The 20,575-nt window shown below is 34.7% G+C and overlaps 3 protein-coding genes across 4 annotated transcripts; all 3 read left to right on the plus strand.

Moving 5' to 3' along the window:
• Positions 1–576: 576 nt before the first annotated feature.
• On the plus strand, positions 577–1,857 carry LOC133871624 (ubiquitin C-terminal hydrolase 12-like). Its single transcript, XM_062309050.1, has 4 exons — positions 577–754; positions 933–1,218; positions 1,325–1,491; positions 1,631–1,857. The coding sequence occupies exons 1-4, from the start codon at positions 577–579 to the stop codon at positions 1,798–1,800; spliced, it is 801 nt and encodes a 266-aa protein (XP_062165034.1). The 3' UTR covers positions 1,801–1,857.
• A 4,044-nt stretch (positions 1,858–5,901) lies between these two features.
• Positions 5,902–6,716, plus strand: LOC133871625 (MATH domain and coiled-coil domain-containing protein At3g58250-like). The gene is made up of 3 exons (XM_062309051.1): positions 5,902–6,152; positions 6,220–6,422; positions 6,556–6,716. The coding sequence occupies exons 1-3, from the start codon at positions 5,902–5,904 to the stop codon at positions 6,714–6,716; spliced, it is 615 nt and encodes a 204-aa protein (XP_062165035.1).
• A 3,139-nt stretch (positions 6,717–9,855) lies between these two features.
• On the plus strand, positions 9,856–18,454 carry LOC133870901 (BTB/POZ and MATH domain-containing protein 5-like). Of its 2 annotated transcripts, XM_062308173.1 has the most exons (7): positions 9,856–10,084; positions 15,848–15,994; positions 16,730–16,859; positions 17,171–17,340; positions 17,521–17,806; positions 17,899–18,065; positions 18,206–18,454. In XM_062308173.1, the coding sequence occupies exons 2-7, from the start codon at positions 15,943–15,945 to the stop codon at positions 18,367–18,369; spliced, it is 969 nt and encodes a 322-aa protein (XP_062164157.1). In that variant the 5' UTR covers positions 9,856–10,084; positions 15,848–15,942; the 3' UTR covers positions 18,370–18,454. The 2 variants fall into 2 exon arrangements, with proteins under 2 accessions (XP_062164157.1, XP_062164158.1); XM_062308174.1 differs by lacking the exon at positions 15,848–15,994.
• The last annotated feature ends 2,121 nt before the right edge of the window (positions 18,455–20,575 follow it).

The raw sequence follows: 20,575 nt of genomic DNA on the forward strand, positions 1-20,575 counted from the left end.
TTGAAACTCCTTCCTCAATGCATAGAGCCATAGAGGCTCATATATTGTCATTTCAGCTTCCTCAAAATATCAGAAGCAGTTCTGCTTTACATGATAGGAACACCGCGAGAACGAATGGTTCAAAAGAAAGACAAGGAAGATAAAACTTGCCATCCTCACCCTGCTGACAATGATGAAAGTGGTTTACTCTCTCTCTCTCTCTCTCTCTCTCTCTCTCTAATTGTTGGTTAATTGTTTAGTAATTGTCAAAAAGAGTATCGAAAGTTGTTGCCTTTGCTCAATCTGTCTGATTCTGATGCTGCGACTTTGACACATTTGGATCTAACGTTTTTTTCTTTCTTTATTTTTATCTCAGGAATCGTACGATCAACTAGAGAACTCCCACCAGCTCATTATATATTTCAAATCAAGAATTTCTCGTTACTGTTAGAGATGGAAGAGGAAAAATGTGGCTCCGGCGAGTTCTAAGTTGGTGGCTACCATTGGTGCATATTGCGGACCCCTTCTCCTCTCAGCTGTTGGTTTTTTAATTTTCATCCTTTTTCCGGATAAAATAATATCGGCATTTTCGTTTTCATGTCTAGGGAATTGGTACTCTACCCAAATGGGAAAGAGAATAGTAATGGGAGCGGTCACATCTCTCTATACTTGGCAATAGCAGCTACCGATGTTCTTCCACTTGGCTGCGGGGTTAACGTGAATATAAGATTCTTTGTGTTTGATCAGATCCGAGACAAGTACCTGAGTATTCAAGGTAGCTAGCTTCACCGAAAAACTTAGGTTAAGGCTCTGCTTTCAATTTGGTCATCTGGATATATATATATATATATATATATATATATATATATATATATATATATATATATATATATATATATATGTTGGGATTTGATACGTGGCTTTACAATTGCTTGTGAACCTCAACAACTCAGATGCAAATGGGAGAGTAACACGCTTGCATAAATTGAAGACTGAATGGGGATTCGCCCAATTGCTTTCCCATGATACTTTCAATGATTCATCAAATGGTTATCTTGTCGATGACACTTGTGTCTTTGGGGTGGAGGTTTTCGTAATTGAAGGTACTTGTAAAGGGGAGACTTTGTCAATGATAAAACAACCTCAACGTACTTATTTCTCTTGGAGGATTGACAACTATACGGCATTGGAAGATGAATTTTATTTTTCTGAGCAATTCATTGTGGAAGGGCGAAGATGGTATGATCGGCGTTTTGCTCTTCTATATATATATATATCAGTCTCAACTCTCAAGTAGGTCTTATTCTTTTAGTTCAAAACCTTTATCTTTATATTTTGAATATAGGAAGTTGGGACTCGATCTCAGTGAAGGAGAAACCGGAGCCGACACATGCTTGTCTCCCTATCTCATTTTAGATGATTCAGAAATTCTTTCTCCCAACAAAAAATTGTACGCAAAGTTCAAGCTGCGAATAAGGGACCAAATTAATAACAATCATCATGAAAGGACGGGTCTGTTCTCTTGACTTATACAAAAATATGCTCTAAACCTTCGTTAATTTCTTTTCCACCTAAACAGAAGACAATTCTCTCCTAAAAATTTACATGAAAAACCAATCAAAAAATCTAATAACCAACTTTTGCCTTACAGGTGACTACTGGTTCTATCATCCCTTTCCCAACACCGATTGCGGTTTTCCCGAGATTTGGTCAAAGAGAGATCTTCAGGACGTATCAAAGGGCTACTTGGTGGGTGATTGTTTGTTCATTGAATGCAAAATTGATGTCATATCCGTAGTTAAGGATTTCTCCTCAAATTAATATTACATATGCTTAAATTGGATAAAATATAATGTCCCCTTAAATTTTATGAATAAAGATTGCAAAATTCTGGCATCTCTTTTTTCTTTTCTTCAAAAGGATATGTAAAGTTTTTATAGGATATATATGCATTAAATTTTCGACCAAGAAGGATTTTGTTTCAAAAGAAAAATGATTTTCATAAACTAGATTTAAATTTAAACATAAGCTTTACATGAACTTAATATAGATTTAATCTAAAAAGTAGGAAGAATTATGTTTCTTTAGACATAAAAGAATATAGAATTTTGGGCCAACCCTTAGTTGGGCTAAATTTGGGTTAAGAAATTCAAAATCTCTAGAAGGCCATAGAAAGTGTCCTTCGGGTTTTAGGCCGTAATTGGGTTTTTGGGCCTTAATGAGAAGGCTATTTGAATCAAAAAGTCCATATGCACTAAATTTGAAGGCAAAACACCATATTCTTCATTTTTCAAGTTATTTTCCAATGGTGCCAACCATTCGTTGATCAGAATCATGTAGAAATCACAGCGGGCCAAAATCGAGGAAACATAACTATAATTTTTCAAATTCTTCCAGATTTGATGTGTTTTGATTGAGGCTGAAAATTGAAACCTATTGGGGATAGCTTAAGCTAAATAAATTATAGTGTTTGAAGATCCAAATCAATCTCAAGGATATGAGAATATTTGGGCCAATACTTATTAAAAAAAAATGATGGATAGAATTAGAATTAGTTATTAAAAGATTCTATCTTTTCTGCATATTCTTTGACATTGTTGAGGAAAGGTCAAATCATTTCTTTAGTTTATAGCATCAAGATATTTAAATAAAAAATAGAGAAAATTACACTTACTACCTTGAACAAATATCTAATTTACAATCGTACCAAACTTTAAAAAGTGACAAGTGACTTGATTTGAAGGATTGACCAAATGACTTCACCCAATTGCTTAGAGTTAAAAACAAATGTAAAATTATGAAGCATGAAATCAATCCAACTCAAACCAAGCACGGGTTTTCTTAAAGAAATATAGAGTCCGTTTGGGATTAGTTGAGAAATAAAGCTTTTCTCATAAAACTTTTGCCTATGAACTTTTATCAAAAGCACTATCACTGAAAAACTGTTTTCATGTTTGGTACCTGCATATGTTAAGTGCTTTTTGAATGTAATTGGTAAAAAAAAAAAAAAAAAAAAAAAAGTAATGATTTATTACTACTTTTTTATACAACTTTTTATCACTTTACCTTTATGTAAGGTGGTCATTTACTACTTTTTGAGTTTTAAAAATAAGTTTAGGTGAGAGACCACATTGTCACATAAATAAGGTGGTAAAAAATTGTATAAAAAGTTGCAATGAATCATTACTAAAAAAAAAAAAAAAAATACCTTTAGTTGTAAAAATGATAATAAAGAACATGTAATGTTTTGTTTCCATTTTATAATAACCTTTTTATATAAAAATGGTTAATGTGAACTTTTTTAATTTTTTAACAGTTTAATTTTATATTTTTTTTTCTTCGGTTCATATGAATCATATCTGACCAAAAGAAAAAAAGAATATGGAAACCAAGGCATTTCATCCGACGTATTGGGAAGCTTAAAAGTTATCGTTGATTCATTTCATCCGATTGAGAGAAATAAATAAGACCAATTTCCCAGGCAAGAGAAAGAAACGGCCATTGAGTACAACCAATATTGGTGTAACAAAACTAATTTTATGAATCACTAAAGAAACAGAAAATAGTAGAATAAAAAATTAATAAACAATCACATAAGACATTAAAATTTAAATGGTTCGATTTAACAAGCTTATATTTATTGGTGAAGACGATACAAGAAAAATTTACTAACAAAATAATAAAGTACAAAAAGCAGAACTAAGAGAATCACTGAAATTCAAAAGCTTCAATACATTTAAATCTCACTCTCAAATAAAAATAAATAATAATAATAATAATAAACAAAGGAGAAAACCTCCTCCGATTCTCTAAGCCGTGATCGGCACTACAAAGCGTAAGAAAATACTAGTGTGAGACTCTCGAATGAAGCGACTGCAACTCTCTTTTTCTCTCTGTTGTTGGATTGCACCCACATTCCTAGCTGCCTCTCACTACTGTTCCTTTTATAAATGACCGAATGGTGAAGTCATAATAGTTCACCATGAAGCAAGGCAAGACTTATCTAAGAAATAAAGTGAGAAGCCTTAACCGAAAAGTAATCAAGCAAAAAAAAAAAAAAAATCCTCCTGCACAAACCATACATAATAATTGTATAACTCTATTCATATGCGGTGGAACTCATGTAGTAAGTCTCATTCACATGAATCTCACTCCATGTGAGTAGAGTTGTGTAATTGTTGTATATAGTTGTTGTGTAAGAAGCATTTTTCATTTCAATGGCCTTGTTTGGAAACGCCATGACCGGAAAAGAATAGATGGCCGTCACTATTCACATTTTTTTTTAATTAATTTTTACATTTTTCAATAAAGATGCGTTTGGGATTGCTATTTCGTAGACAATAAGTACGATTTTAAACCAAATCGCAGAACATAAATTATTTGGGAACTGCGTTTTTAAAAATTGCGATTTGAAAACGCAGAAAATCTGCTTTTTCAAATCGCAAGTAAGATGGTGTTTTTTTGAAAACGCAGAATTTTAAAGGCTAATTTGCGATTTTAAAGGTTAAACTGCGGGTTTGCCAAACGCTTAACTGCGTTTTCAAAAACCACTTTTTTCAAATCGCACATTTTAAAATCGTTATTTTAAATCATACTTTTTTGAAATCGCAAACCTAAATGGACCCTAATAATCAATATCAAAACATTCTAATTTTTTTTACTTTTTATATCACATCAATAATTTTTTTATTACTATTCAAAAAAAAAAATCCATTGCAATACAAATTTTTTTTACTTTCCTATACAAATTATTTTTATTTTATAATTTATATCACATCATTACTTTTTACTAATTCTAAAATTAACAACCCACTACTCACTTGCTAAACATACCCGATGTGTCTCAAAGAAAAATGTGTGGCTTCACCAAACAGCAGTGGGCGACACACTGACTTTGCTTGAATTAAAGTCATACACGATACACACACACATATATATTGAAACTCCTTCCTTTAATGCATACATGCAGGGCCATATATAGTCCTTCGAGCTTCCTCAAAATATCAGAAGCAGTACTCTCCTTTACGTTAAATAGGACAACCAGGAGAAAGAAGAGTTCAAAAGAAAGACATGGAAGATCCTCACCCTGCTGACAATGATGCAAGTTGCATTCTCTCTCTCTTTTGCTCGCTTTCTGATTTTTGATGACTTGTTTTATATTATATTTTTTAATATAGAGATATGATCGGTTTACAACTCTATTTAATTTCAACAACTTTCTTTTTTTTTTTTTAAAATAATTATTTGATACGTAGATCCCATATATATATATATATATAGAAAAAGAGATTCCATGGTTAGTTTAGTTTGTAAATGTATCATTTCGATCTCTTGAATATAATTTTTTTTTTAATTCATTTTTATCTCAGGAATAGTTCGTTCCAATACGTACAGACGTCTGACCAGCTCATGATCATTATACATTTTAAATCAAGAATTTCTCATTACTGTTAGGGATGAAGGAGGAAAAATGCCACTCAGGACAGTTTGAAGTTGGGGGCTATCAATGGTGCATCTTCAGGACTCTAATTCTCCTTTCAGCTATTGGTTTCTTTTTCTTCATTTTTTTTAATAATAAAATATGATAATTTTCATTTCCATCTCTAGGAGATTGGTGCTCTACCCAAATGGGAATAAGAAAAGCAACGGCAATGGTCACATCTCTCTATTCTTAGCAATAGCAGCTACGGATGATCTTCCACTTGGCTGGGAGGTTAACGTGAACATAAGATGCTTTGTGTTTGATCAAATCCGAGACAAGTACCTAACTATTCAAGGTAGTTTAATTCGCAAAAAACTTAGTTTTTACTGCGAGAATGTTAGGCTTGTGCGCAAGTTTAATGCGAGCTTTGCTTTTTACAATTGCTTGTGAACCTCAACAACTCAGATGCAAATGGGATATTAAGATGCTTTCATAAACTGATGACTGAATGGGGATTCGCCCAGTTACTTTCTCACGATATTCTCAATGAATCATCAAATGGTTATCTTGTTGATGACACGTGTGTCTTTGGGGTGGAAGTTTTTGTCATTAAAGGTACTTGTAGAGGGGAGAATTTGTCGATGGTAAATCAACCTCAGCCTAATTATTTCACTTGGAGGATTGACGACTATTCGGCCTTGAAAGATGAAGTTTATTTATCTGAGCAATTCATTGTGGAAGGGCGAAGATGGTATGCAGGATTGGCGTTTTGCTCTTCTATATCAGTCTCACTTACAGCTTTACTTATTCTGCTATAGGTTACAACCTTTATCATTATATTTTGAATATGGGAAGTTGAGGCTCGAGCCGGAGGGAGGAGGAGCAGGAGCCAACAAATACTTGTCTATCTATCTCTGTTTAGATGATGATTTAGAAAGTCTTCCTCCCAACAGAAAGTTGTACTCAAAATACAAGGTGCGAATAAGGAACCAAATCAATAACAATCATCTTGAAAAGACAGGTCTGTTCTCTTGACTTTCACAAAAAGATGCTCTAAACCTTCTCTTCTCGTTGACTTAATTCGATCTCCAAAAAATTTAAATGAAAAACCAATCTAAGAAAAGCTAATAATATGACCAATTCTTACCTTACAGCTGAGTACTGGTTCTCTGACTCCGTGACTTACGGTTTTCCCAAGTTTTTGTCAAAGATAGATCTCCAAGATACATCACAGGACTACTTGATTGATGATGGTTTGTTCATTGAATACAAAATTGATGTCAAATCTGTGGTTAAGGATTTCTCCTCAAATTAATATATATATATATATATATAATGGAATAAAAATCAAAGGAAAAGGTTTATAAATTTCGATAAAGAGAAACTTTCGTTTTAAAACTAAAATTTGATTGAAAGCTTTTCATATCTTGATTAGATTTGATTTTTTTTTTTTTTTATGATTTGATACATTCTAAATTTGAAGAAATTCATATTTAAATTGACAATTAAATATAAATCGAAAAGGTAGAATTTTTATTAAGTAATTCAATCTTTGGCTTACATTCTCAAGTTAAATTCCTAAGGGCCAGAAGAGTATAACTAGTTGGACTGTTATTAACCGCTAACCACTAATAATTGCAACTGCATAATCGCCTAAGCCGATTGCGGTTAATGGTTTTAACGAAAAGCGAAAGCAGTTAATAACTAAGTTTTCAAGAGTGTTCAAGTTCGTCTAATTAAATACGACTTCCATTTTTTTTTTAGTTAAGGAGTTACTAAAGGTTTAAATTGCAATTATTTTAGTTTGCAATTGTACTGAGTTTTTATTACTTCAGTTAACAAATAATTGCTGAGGTTCTCGATTGCAATGATTTAACAAGCACATAAAATATATTGTTGCAAATTGCAACTTGAAGGCGATTAATTTAAAACTGAGGTCAAATTTTTATATTGTTTTTTTATAGCTAAAGAATTTACTCGAAGCCATGTATAAATTGTATTTAACACTTGTTCACTTATTCAGTTTCTTGATGACATGTACTCGCGTTGATGACATATATACATGAAGAGACCTGTTATACATCTTTTTATGGTTCTTATTTTATTATTTCATTATTCAAAATTATTATTAAATCTGTGAGGTTATGCGTACGATATTAGATACACACAAATCTAATGATAATTTTGAAGTCAGAGGATGGGCATTTATTTGAAATAATATTACATGAGACCTGTTGGTGAAAATTAAATTTACTCCTTTGCCATTTAAGTGAAAGTAGCCGAGGAAGTAGTCCTATATAGGGGTTATGTTGATAATGCTTTTTGTCTATGTAAATGAATTATTTCTTTCGGGGATTTAATTTTTCTTAACAATAAAGTACCTCCCAATTGTTTAGCCATGTTTCTACAGAAAGAACCTTTAACATTTGAGCAGTCTCATTGACTTCGTTACTATGTGTTGTTGTTGTTTTTTTTTTTTTTTGTAAATTTTGCTTTTTAAATTTTTTTTTTCAAAGATAAAAATATATAAATAAATTAGATACAGGGTGGTAGAACGTGTCTCTTGTAAAAAAATAATAATAATTAAAAAAAAAAAAAATTAATGATGAGGAGGTTGCAGTATATGCCAGCCAATCAATTCCAATGAACATACCGATAAATAATTTGTAGTGGTTCGTCAAATGAAATTCTTTCTGTAAAAATTGCATATCATAAGGAAAAAAAAAAAATTCATGCAGGTTTGAGCCTTCAGATGAGTGTTCCAGAGCCTCTGAGCATAGCAACGCATGGAAGAATTTTTGGTCTGTAAATATCCTTGGGTGGTGAAAGTTTTTCTTTGAAATGCTTGTAATAATTTGCTGCCAACTAAAGAAAAATTATTTAAGAAAAGAGTGACTAAAGATCCTTTGTGCCCAATCTGTACGTGCCTACGTGGGGTGGAGGAGACAAATACATGTCATATTTTGTAGCAATCCATCATCAGGTGATGTATGGGGGACTGCTCTAGAAAAATTCAAAACTGTTCTAGTGGCGTGGATGACTTTTCTCAAATTGCATGCAAGCTATATATTGGACAGGTTTTGGAAGTGGGAATTCGAATTAATGGCCACAGTACTTGCTAGAAGGATATGGCTATGTAGAAATGCAGTGGTATTTGGTAGAGATCTCTTGCACCCAACACAACTTGTTAAAAATGCGAAGGACGCTAGCTGTTGAGGATTTCTATGTGGTAGAACTGGAACATAAGGAAAAATAATAAAGAGGTACGAAAGCTAGATACAATTGTACCCAAGTGGGTGTTTCCTCCTAGTGGTGTGTACAAAATTAACTAGAATGCGTCTATTGATAATACAAGGAAAATGATGATTACGTGCGGTTGTGATTGTTAGAGACCATGATGATAAGGTATTGGCAACAATGTGTTCATTCTTTCAGGGTGTACGTAATTGATCTAACTGTTGCAGATGCCTTTATGACTTAGAAAGCTGTGAATTTTGCAGAGATCTAGGTCCACACAATATCATTCTGTGGGTGATGCTTTGGAAATTATACATGCGCTTCGGAAGGAAGACCAATCTTAGAGCAGGTATGGTAATTTAATTGATGATCGATTCGAAGATAATTCTGCTTAGCTTCTGGCCATGGCACATGATGCATTCCAAGAGGGAAGCAAACATAGCAGCCCATCTTTTGGCGAAGGCTGCTATCCAACAATCAGTGAAGAAAATTTTGATGAAAGAATATCCCGAGTTTATTTATGAAATTGTAATTTTCAATAGTTGTATAGTTTGTTGATTTTAATGAAAGCCTATTGTGCAAGCCTGATTGTAAATCTAGAAAATAATTTACGGTCAAGGTGGCAATGATTTCTATTGTACTGACAATCATTTTTTGGCTTTAAACTGGTTGAAATTTGGCTATTGTCTTCAGATTCTGGTCTCCATCTTTGGAATCCAGTGACAGTAGCCGAAATCTTACCGGTCAGGGGACAATCTCGTCACCGATGATTTTTCGCCGTTATTTTTTTGTACAAGTTAAACGTCGAAAAAAAATTTAAGAATTTTTTTTTTCTTGAAAATAATTTCGTTAAAAGTACTTAACAACAAAAAATATTTTACATCAAAACAAACGGAGCAGTAATTACCGTTTAGTAAATGGTTGTGTCGTAAAATTTTTGTTTGAATAGTAGTAAGAAGTGATTGATGTGATAAAAAATATCAAAAAAAAATTGAAATTATTTTATAAAAAGTGAAAAAAAATTGTTGTTTTGTAGTAAATTTTTTTATTTAAATAATAAAAAAAAATTATTAATATGGTATAAAAAAAATAAAATAAAATAAAATAAAAAAGTAAAATGTAAAAAGTTCAAAAAACAAAAACATTGGGGTTCCCAAACGGTACCCCTATCATGGGACTCTTTTTCTTTTTCTTTAGACCGAGTCAAACGCACTTCAAACGCAAAAGTATCAATCACTCCGGTAAAGTATTCAACTTTACAAACATAACAGAAGTAAACTGAGCAACACTGTGAGGCTTTACAGGAAAGCAATGAAAGTTGAGGAAGGTGAAGATTGAGACTTTCAGGATCGGAGATCTAACCGGAGGTGGGACTCTGAATAGAACCCCCAGGCTTCGCGTCCGTACTGAATAACTTCATCCAATTTCATCGCCGTTAATGCTGAGGTAATTTTTTTTTCCTTTTTCTTTTGCTTTTTTCGTGTTGTGTTTATGTACCATTCAGAAAACATGGGCGTTAAAGATAAGCTTGACAATTTTGACACGACCTATGAATCTGACACGAACACGACACGAATATATAGGGTTTGGGTTTAGGCTATAACCCGTTTATGACCCGTCAACCCGTTTATGACACGTTAATGACCCGTTTATGACATATTTATGACGTGTTAATAACGCATTTTTTTTATCAAATTAGCTAAACGGGTTGACACGCCAACCAAATGGGTTGACACGACAACCCGAATTGCCAAGCCTAGTTAAAGATCTTGAAAAAGTTATATAACTTGTTGTATTTCTTGGACAAGTGAAAATAGAAGGAAAAATTCGATATATAAAAAATAATAATTCGAACGAAATTCGGCATATCATCCAAAATGTTTCCCTAATTCTCTACCCAACTCCTTTGATTCTCGGTTTAATTTCTCCTCTCCATTAATTGCGAATCCTGTTAAAGTGTATTTGAGGAGGGAGTATCAAATTCTAGAAAGAACAGAGAGAAAGAGTGCGGAAAACAAAGAAATGAAGAGAATGAATTCTTATTATCTGAATAGTAGTCAGTCAAGAGTCAACCTTTACAAATATATATATAGGCTGAGTAATACAAGCCTAAAAACTGAACTAACAACTATAACAAAAAATAACTGAACTAACAGAGACTAAAACAGAGTAACTATACAAAGGAAAGAAAAATTCTTTTCTTTAACTCTAATACTCTCCCTCAAGATGGATGGCATATGTCCTTGACAGACATCTTGGACATCAACTGGTGAAAAAGAGTACATCCAAGTGGTTTAGTTAGAATATCTGCAAGCTGATGTTTAAAGGAGACATGAAAAGTCTTGATGAAGCCAAGCTGAATCTTTTCCCGAATAAGATGACAGACTATTTCGATGTGCTTTGTTCGTTCATGATACACGGGATTTGCAGCAATGTGAAGAGCTACTTCACTGTCACAATATAAGAAGGCGGCCTGTGGATGAGGAACCAACAGATCCTTAAGCAAGGAACGAAGCCACATAAGTTCACAACAGGTTGAGACCATGGACCTATATTCGGATTCAACAGAAGAACGTGAAACAATTTGTTGCTTCTTAGATTTCCATGAGATGAGAGAGTCACCAATAAAAACACAACAACCTGTGATGGACTTACGGGTATCCAAACACCCTGCCCAATCAGCATCACAAAAAGCCTTGATATGTATATCTAATTTTGCAGGGAAGAAAAGGCCTTGAGCTGGAGTAGACTTGATATATCTAAGAACCCGGTGAGCTGCATCAAGATGGGGTTGTCTCGGTTTATCCATAAACTGACTTAAAGTTTGAACTGAATAAGCCAGGTCAGGCCGAGTAATAGTCAAATAAAGGAGTCGGACAATCAATCTTCTAAAAACAGTGGGATCTGAAATGAGAACACCATCACCTCTAGACAATTTTAAATTCTGCTCCATAGGAAATTGAGCAGGTTTTGATGCCAACAAGTTGGAATCTTCTAAGATCTCTAAAGCATACTTCCTTTGGCTAACAGAAATTCCACTAGAGGACCGGGCAATCTCTAGGCCAAGAAAGTATTTTAAAGAACACAAATCCTTGAGTTTAAATTTGTCATTCAGCATAGTAATGAAGGAAGAAATAGCATCAGAATCATTGTTTGCAATGGCCACATCATCAACATAAATAAGTAAAGCAATGAAAGAAGAACCTTGCACCCGAGTGAACAAGGAGTAATTTTCCTTTGATTGGACAAAACCAAGATCAATAAGAGTTGATGAAAGTTTAGAAAACCATTGCCTTGAGGCTTGCTTCAAGTCATAGAGAGACTTGGTGAGCCGACACACCTTAGACTCCCCCTTAACACCAAATCCCAGAGGCATTTTCATGTAAACCTCCTCATGTAAATCACCATGCAAAAAAGCATTGTTAACATCCAATTGGTGTAAAAACCTATTCTTGGCAGCAGCTAGGGCCAAAAAACACCTAACAGTGGTCATTTTTGCTACAGGGGAAAAAGTGTCATGATTGTCCAAAACCTCACATTGAGTATACCCCTTAGCCACTAGCCGAGCCTTATACCTTTCAATACTACCATCAGCCTTATGTTTGATTTTATAAACCCACTTACACCCGATTGGATGTTTATGAGGTAGGAGATCACAAACAACCCAAGTTTTATTAGCCTCTAAAGCTGAAATCTCAGCTGACATAGCATCACGCCAATGATCAAATTTAACAATCTCATGATAAAAACTAGGTTCACATTGAGCAGAAATTGAAGAACAGAAATGTCTATATGCAGGAGACAAACGATCATAAGAAACGTAATGAGATAAAGAGTAAGGAATACCTGAATGTTGTGCTATGGAGGAAACTAGAGATGGGAAAGAAGAAGCCAATTGACAATGATAATTCTGCAGGTACCGAGGCTTGGTTTTAATTCTTGTGGATTGTCGAAGAGTAGAAGGTTGAGAGAATGATGGAAGAGATATGTCTAAAGGCTGCTAAGGCAAAGTATTTATAGGATGGGATTGTGAGTGAGATTCTTGTGGAGAAAAGAATCTGGTTGATGAATTGGTTTTGGTTGAGGAGAAGCATGTGTTTCTGGTTGATAAGATGCAGATGGTTGTGATGGAGATTGAAAATGTGAAGAATAAGATGGTAGAAAAACAGGAAAGTCATAAGAGGTATCAATAGAAATAGGTAAAGAAATTTGCGAATTGGATGATTTAAAAGGAAGAAAACAACCATCACGAGAAGATTGTGTGAGATTAATGGCAAAAGGAAATATTTGTTCATGAAAGACAGCATCTCGGGAAACAACAATAGATTGTGTATGCAAATTGAAAAAATTTGTATCATTTTGTGCCAAAAGGTTATCCAATAAAAACACAAGGAGTAGCCCGTGAATCAAATTTAGTTCTATGCCTAGATAGAGTGGAAATATAAGCTAAACATCCAAAGACTTTTAGATGTGAATAAGACGGTGAAGTAGAAAATAGCAATTCATGGGGGGTTTTATTTGACAAAACAGGAGTTGGGATCCGGTTGATAAGATGAACGGCTGTTAAAATACAGTCACCCCAAAAAAGAAAGAGGAACTTGAGATTGAAATCTCAAAGCCCTAGCAACATTCAGCAAGTGTTGATGTTTGCGCTCCACAACAGCATTTTGTTGTGGAGTTTCAACACAACTTAGTTGATGAATGGTGCCATGGGAAGAAAAAAATCATCCGTTTTAAATTCTGAACCATTATCAGAACGCAAACATTTGATTTTGAAGTTAAATTGTGTTTGAACAAGGTTAAAAAAGGATTGTATTAAAGAACGAGTTTGTGCTTTGGATTTCATCAAGTGTACCCAAGTAAACCGGGTATGATCATTAACAATAGTAAGAAAGTAACGTGAACCATTTATTGAAGAAGTGGCCATTGGCCCCTAAATGTCACAATGAATTATTTCAAAAGGCATACAACTCACACTTGTGTGTACAGGGAAAGGAAGTCGATGCTGTCTAGCTAAGGGACAAACAATGCAAATGTCATGAGAATTACAAGATATCTCAGGAAATTTATTATGCAATAAGTGCATTCGGGTGAAGGATGGATGACCTAACCTATAGTGCCATACATCACTTAAAGAGGTTTTAATTGAATTGAAACAAGTAGTGTATGATGAGGATGGTTTGGAAGAAACCTTCAAATCCTACAGCAAGTAGAATAGGTCACCTTCTTCCCTACCCACTCCAATCGTCCTCCAAGGGCACAAATTCTGTATAAAGCAAAAACCAGCAAGAAAGATAAGACACGCTTTCAAAAATTTAATAATCTTGCTAGCCGAAATGAGATTAAAGGTGAATGAAGGAACACACAAAACTTCATTCAATGTAAGATTGGCTGAAATAACAACAGCTCCTATGTGTGTGACAGGAACTACAGAACCGTTTGGAAGTTTGACATAAGTGGAAACTACTGCAGTGATAATAGTGAAAAGAGATGGACAATTGATCATATGATCAGTTGCCCCTGTATCAATAATCCAGGGAGTGAATTTTGAAGTAGAAGGTGGAAATTTTGGAATAGAAGTAGAAGAAAAAACTGAATATTTAGGATTGAGAGAAAAGAAATGAGAGAAAGAACCTGTTACTGAAGAAGAACTGGAAGCCGGAGCAGATGGAGTAGTAGGAATACTACCTGCCATGTTTGCAAAAGGCTGTTGAACGAGGGATTGTTGTTGTAACAGGGAGAGAAGCTGTTGACATTGAACATGCGTAATAGTCAGTTGAGGAACAGCATGTGGAGGATCATGCTGCTGAGGTTGAGTGACCGAAACCAAATCAGATTCTTGCACGTTATTTGCAGAATGTGAAGAAGAAGGCTTATTGAGGTTCTTGGTGAACTTGAACCCTGGGGAGAAACCATGAAGCCAATAACACTTGTCGACAGTATGGCCGGGTACTTTACAATGAGTACAAACAGGTTTGTCTTTCCGATAGGGCTGCTTGACGAACTGAGCCACTGGTGCAGTCATAAGAGCAACAGATTCCAGATTGAAAGGAGGATTCTTGACGGAGATTTCTTGCTGCTTTTCCTCTTGAGTGATCATAGAGAAAACCTTGTTGATTGAAGGCAGAGGCTCCATGATAAGTATCTGACCTCAAATCGCAGTAAAAGACTCATTTAGTCCCATGAGAAATTGATAAACATATTCTTGGTGATAGTGTGCTGCGACGACTTTCATTCCTCCACAAGAACACGGAGGAATATGTCGATAATTGCTCAGCTCATCCCATAGGGATTGGAGCTGAGTGAAATAGCAGCTCACAGAAGAGTTATCTTGCGTAAGTGTCGAAATGGATTTCTGCAACTGAAAAACCCTAGGTCCGTTCTTCTGAGAGAAACGTTCCTTCAGATCGAGCCACATGCCATGGCATGTATCGATGTAAATCACGCTCGCGGCAATTTCTTTGGAAACGGAATTGAGGATCCATGACAAGACCATATTGTTGCAGCATATCCAAGCTTGATACTCAACGCCAGATTCAACGGCAGGTTGAAGAAGGGAACCATTGACGAAAGCCAATTTGTTTTTGGCGGTGAGCGCCATGATCATTGAGCGGCTCCAGGTGTTGTAATTTTCGCCGATTAAGGGCTAAGAAACAAGAATTGTTCCCAGAGATTCTCCATGAGGGAGATAAAACGGACTTGCTGGATTTGTGAAAATGGAAGGAGAAATGGAGAATTGAAACGGTTGATTATCAGTGTTTGCTGGATTATCGACAGGAGGGAGTGGAGAAGATGAAGATGGAATCTCAGACTCCATTGATGTTTGCTCTGATACCATATCAAATTCTAGAAAGTACAGAGAGAAAGAGTGCAAAAAACAGAGAAATGAAGAGAAGGAATTCTTATTATCTGAATAGTAGTCAGTCAAGAGTCAACCTTTACAAATATATATATAAGCTGAGTAATACAAGCCTAAAAACTGAACTAACAACTATAACAAAAAATAACTGAACTAACAGAGACTAAAACAGAGTAACTATACAAAGGAAAGAAAAATTCTTTTCTTTAACTCTAATAGGGAGTTCATCAGTTCATGTCCTGTTCAGCGTGAGAGGTGGTGTCAGTGTGGTAAGGCCTTTACAAGTGCTAGTCATAGCGAGAATCCAAGGGATTTCAGATATATTGAAAGTCCTTCCTTAATGCATGCAGGGCCATAGTCCTTTGAGCTTCCTCAAAATATCAGAAGCAGTTCTCCCTTACATTACATAGGACTGCCAGGAGAAAGAAGAGTTCAAAAGGAAGACATGGAAGAGAAAACTTGCCATCCTCTCCCTGCTGTCGACAATGATGCAAGTGGTATACTCTCTCTCTGATTTTTGGTGACTTGTTTGATGTTATTTAGTATTCATTGTCAAAAAGTATCGAAAGTAGTTGCATTTGCTCAATTCTGGGTTAGATTCTGATGCTGCGACTTGGACACTTTTGGAGTTGGCAATGGACTGAATATTACCCACCAACAGTTTTTCCTGAATATCTTTGCCAATGGGCAGATGCGTATGAACACCGACTTACCAAAAGAACTGTACGAAAAAGCTGCAAGGCCAGAATTCCTGATTGCATCTCAAACATGTATTTGAGTTAAAATTGAGTAATGTTGAAAAATTAACTTAAAAACCAGCATGATGGAATACTTAGTGAAGTACTCCAAGCTGCACTTACTTCAGTCATATTTAATATGAACTTTTATTTATTTCATAGTATATTTTTGAAGAGGGTAACATTCAACTCTAGGCTAGCTCTGCACAATCTATGCTAGGTCAATTATGTACGGTAAATAGATGTACGAAATTATGGGATTGAATCTGCAATGGATATAACCCAAAACTCCCCTCTTTAGAGGTGGAGAGCTACCAATTGGCTAAATAAATAGCCAAAGGTTTGATATAACAGAATTGGAACTTTAAGAACCACTCTACTGTCCAACTCAATGACCTCTGATTGAATATATAACTATTAACAAAAAAGTATCACAATAATTAGCTTTATATTTTTTGAATCTGAATGTTTTTTGTTTCTTTATTTTTATCTCAGGAATCGTACAATCCATTAGAGATCACCCACCGACTCATTATACATTTCAAATCAAGAATTTCTCATTACTGTTTGGGATGGAGGAGGAAAAATGTCACTCGGGCGAGTTTGAAGTTGGCGGCTACCAATGGTGCATCTTGAGGACTCCCCTTCGTATAGGGATCCCCTGAAATTAATTACGCTGGCCGAATTTCTGTGAAATTCGAGCAGCCTAAAAGAGGTGGGTTGTGTGGTCTACCTGCCCTGGCCAGGTGGGCTTGATACCCTAGGCTACCAGGGGAAGGTAGGGCCTGCAGTCCCCTCTCTTAGGCTACCCGAATTTTGAGAAATTCTCATCCCTCTCCTTCTCCTTCTCCTTTCGGCTGTTGGTTTTTTTTTATTCTTTTTTTTTTTTTTTTTTTGGGATAAAAAAATTATGAGCATTTTCATTTCCATGTCTAGGAGATTGGTACTTTACCCAAATGGGAAAAAGAATAGCGACGGGAATGGTCACATCTCTTTATACTTGGCAATAGCACATACCAATGATCTTCCACTTGGCTGGGAGGTTAACGTGAACATAAGATTCTTTGTGTTTGATCAAATCCGCGACAAGTACCTCACTATTCAAGGTAGCTTCGCCCAAAACTTAGTTTTTATAGTGTACTCTTTTACTGCAAGAATATTAGACTTGAGCTTAAGTTTAAAGAAAGCTTTGCTTGCACTTTGTCCATCTGGATATACCTCGCTAATGTATTTATGTTGGGATTTGATATGTGACTTTAAATTGCCTGTGAATGTCAACAACTTAGATGCAAATGGGAGAGTAAGACGCTTTCATAACTTGAAGACTGAATGGGGATTCGCCCAGTTACTTTCCCATGATACTCTCAATGATCCATCAAATGGTTATCTTCTTGATGACACTTGTGTCTTTGGGGTGGAAGTTTTTGTTATTAAAGCTACTGGTAAAGGGGAGACTTTGTCGATGATAAATCAACCTCAACATAATTATTTTACTTGGAGGATTGACAACTATTCGAACTTGAAAGGGGAAGCTTATTTCTCTGAGCATTTTACTGTTGAAGGGCGAAGATGGTACGATTTTAGTTTTGCTCTTTTATATCAGTCTCAAGTAGGTTTACTTATTCTGTTAGTTCACAACCTTTAGCTTTATATTTTGGATATAGGGAGTTGAAGCTCAAGCCAGGAGGAAGTGAAACAGGAGCAGACACATGCTTGTCTCTCTATCTCTGCTTAGGTGATTCAGAAATTCTTCCTCCCAACAGAAAATTGTACGCAAAATACAAGCTGCGAATAAGGGACCAAGTCCATGGCAATCACCTTGAAAAGACAGGTCTGTTCTCTTGATTTTCACAAAAATATGCTCTGAACCTTCATTTCTTTTCGACCTTAACAGAAGAAAATTCTCCTGAAAATTTACATGAAAAACCAATCTAAGAAAAGTTAATAATATGACCAACTCTTACCTTACAGTTGAGAACTGGTTCTCTGATCCCAACGAGGGCTACGGTTTCCACAATTTTTTGTCAAAGAGAGATCTCCAAGATACATCAAAGGGCTACTTGGTGGGTGAGGGTGTCTTAATTGAGTGCAAAATTGATGTCATATCCGTAGTTAATGATTTCTCCTCAAATTAATATTATGTTTAAATTGGAGAAACCGTCTTTGAATTGTGACAATAACAAATTCTATTCTGTCATCTCATTTTTCTTCTCTTTAAAAGGGTATGTAAAGTTTTATAGGATAAAAATTCTGTTTGCATGTGCTCAAAGTTGAATCATGTTCAATCCATAGCACTGGTTAAGAGGCATATATATATATAGCCAGTATTTTAAGTGGCATGCTTTGAAGTACTTGTGTTTGACAGAATGAAGCATACCTAACTTGCTCAACTTTCTTAGTATTCTGGACTGTTAGCATGGTGGTAATGTTGAAAATAACGCAATGCCTGTTGGCCAACATTAAATTTACTGCTTTACCACTTAAGTGGCCAAGGAAGCAGACCTATGTAAGGGCTATGTATATAATGTTTTTGTTGGCTTGATAGCGAATTATTTCGTGGATTTGATTCTGCTGCACAATAACACAGTACCTCCCAATTCTTAGCCACCTTGGCGCAGAGAAAGTACCTTTGTGATAAGGATTTCTATCCCTATCATAAATGAGGATTGGATTTCCCAAAGCAAGGGATGTGATTAGATAGAATTATATTACATTTAGATAATTTTAAACTATTTGTAAACTCTATAAATAAAGCCTGATATATACTCAATCATATTAAGGAAATATGAGTATAATGTAATCTTATTGGGCTCATCCATAGCGGTGGACCTAGTTGTCTTACACCAAACTATCTGTAAATCATTTGTTTCTATTTTCTCATTTCTTTCACTTTTCTCTTAAGTTTCCATTTCTTTATGAATTTTTTTTTTTCACCATTAACATCGGAGTAGTCTCCTAGACTTTGTTTCCTTTGGTTGGTTTACGTATATTATATGATCTATGGGAACACCTTTTATTTTTTGGATTTGATTATTGCACTACACTATCACAATAATTGCACAACTTCTCACATGAAGGTGGACTTCAGTGTGTGAGACTCACCTTCATGTGAGGGGTTGTTGTACAGTTGTTATATTGGTATTGTAAATCTAACATTTTTTATTTGATAAAATGTAGTATTTTTATAAGAGAAATTAACTATTGTGTTTAAAGAAGCCCATGGGCCTCATCTTTTATTAAGGAAGGGAGACACGTTGCAGTTGAGTGCTTTTGTCGGTAGAGTTCGGTTGTTGTTTTCTGGGGCGCAGCCAATTTTAATGATCCAATAATACCCAACCACGTAACGTAAGTCTCTATTTAAACTAAGAATTATCATTTATTTTAAATTATTTAAAAATAGATAACTATTTTCTCTAAAGAATAGATGGAAAGTTATACCGTAGAGAATTGTTAAAAGAAAGTGGGTGAAAGTGGGAGTGGCGGTGCGAGGAAAATAGGGGGAGATAGTAGCCAAAAAAAATAAGCGTTCTATTTTAAATGCGTAAATCATAATAATAATTAAAAAAATCTATTTCAATTCCTTTAATTAGGAACGGAAAAAATTCGTATTTATATTTAGTTGGTTTTTTTTTATTTTTTTAAATGACAAGGAGCTTCAAGTGAAAATGATAAATATAGGATACAAATTTTGAATCCGTGTCAACAATATAGGAGTGCAACCACTTGCCAACAGCTAGAGCTTGTTTGGGATTGCGTTAAAAAGTTTAAAAAATATTTTTAATATTTAAAAAAATTGTGCCAAACAAAAATTTGGTCTGTTTGGTAAAAAAAAAAAAAAAAATTGAAAATATTTTTTTACTTTTTTACTCTAAATTTTTTAAAAAAAGCTTCGAAAAGAAGTTTTTTTTTTTTTTTTTTTTTTTTTTTTTTTTTTTTTTTTTTTTCTAAAAATGCTCGTTTTGGTTTGAGGTAAACTTTCTTTTAGATTTGGACACACATATATAGGCAAAACTTTTGATGTAAACTTGTTACGGCTGCTGATTATTACCAATTAGATTGGTGAAACCCTTAGCACCATTAATCCATTAAGGGATACATATATATATATATTCAGAATATTTTTGGCCATCGACTTCCATGTCTGTAATTATCATTCTAATAGCTGTTTTTTGTATTTCTCTAATCAACTAGGATTAAATACTTTTTTAGAAGAGTAATGCTATACATTACCCCCTCTAGCACCATTAATCCATTAAGGGATACATATATATCCAAAATATTATTGGCCATCGACTTCCCTGTCTGTAATTATCATTCTAATAGCCGTTTTTGTATTTCTCT

Source organism: Alnus glutinosa, chromosome 6 (assembly GCF_958979055.1).
Source record: "Alnus glutinosa chromosome 6, dhAlnGlut1.1, whole genome shotgun sequence".
Lineage (NCBI taxonomy): Eukaryota > Viridiplantae > Streptophyta > Magnoliopsida > Fagales > Betulaceae > Alnus > Alnus glutinosa.

Coding starts and splice junctions, on each gene's coding strand:
- LOC133871624 (XM_062309050.1), top strand. CDS start 577: ATGTCTAGGGAATTGGTACTCTACCCAAATGGGAAAGAGAATAGTAAT. Junction 755..932: donor CAAGTACCTGAGTATTCAAG/GTAGCTAGCTTC, acceptor TCAACAACTCAG/ATGCAAATGGGAGAGTAACA. Junction 1,219..1,324: donor ATTGTGGAAGGGCGAAGATG/GTATGATCGGCG, acceptor TTTTGAATATAG/GAAGTTGGGACTCGATCTCA.
- LOC133871625 (XM_062309051.1), top strand. CDS start 5,902: ATGACTGAATGGGGATTCGCCCAGTTACTTTCTCACGATATTCTCAAT. Junction 6,153..6,219: donor ATTGTGGAAGGGCGAAGATG/GTATGCAGGATT, acceptor ATTCTGCTATAG/GTTACAACCTTTATCATTAT. Junction 6,423..6,555: donor CAATCATCTTGAAAAGACAG/GTCTGTTCTCTT, acceptor CTTACCTTACAG/CTGAGTACTGGTTCTCTGAC.
- LOC133870901 (XM_062308173.1), top strand. CDS start 15,943: ATGGAAGAGAAAACTTGCCATCCTCTCCCTGCTGTCGACAATGATGCA. Junction 16,860..17,170: donor GAAGTTGGCGGCTACCAATG/GTGCATCTTGAG, acceptor TTCCATGTCTAG/GAGATTGGTACTTTACCCAA. Junction 18,066..18,205: donor CAATCACCTTGAAAAGACAG/GTCTGTTCTCTT, acceptor CTTACCTTACAG/TTGAGAACTGGTTCTCTGAT.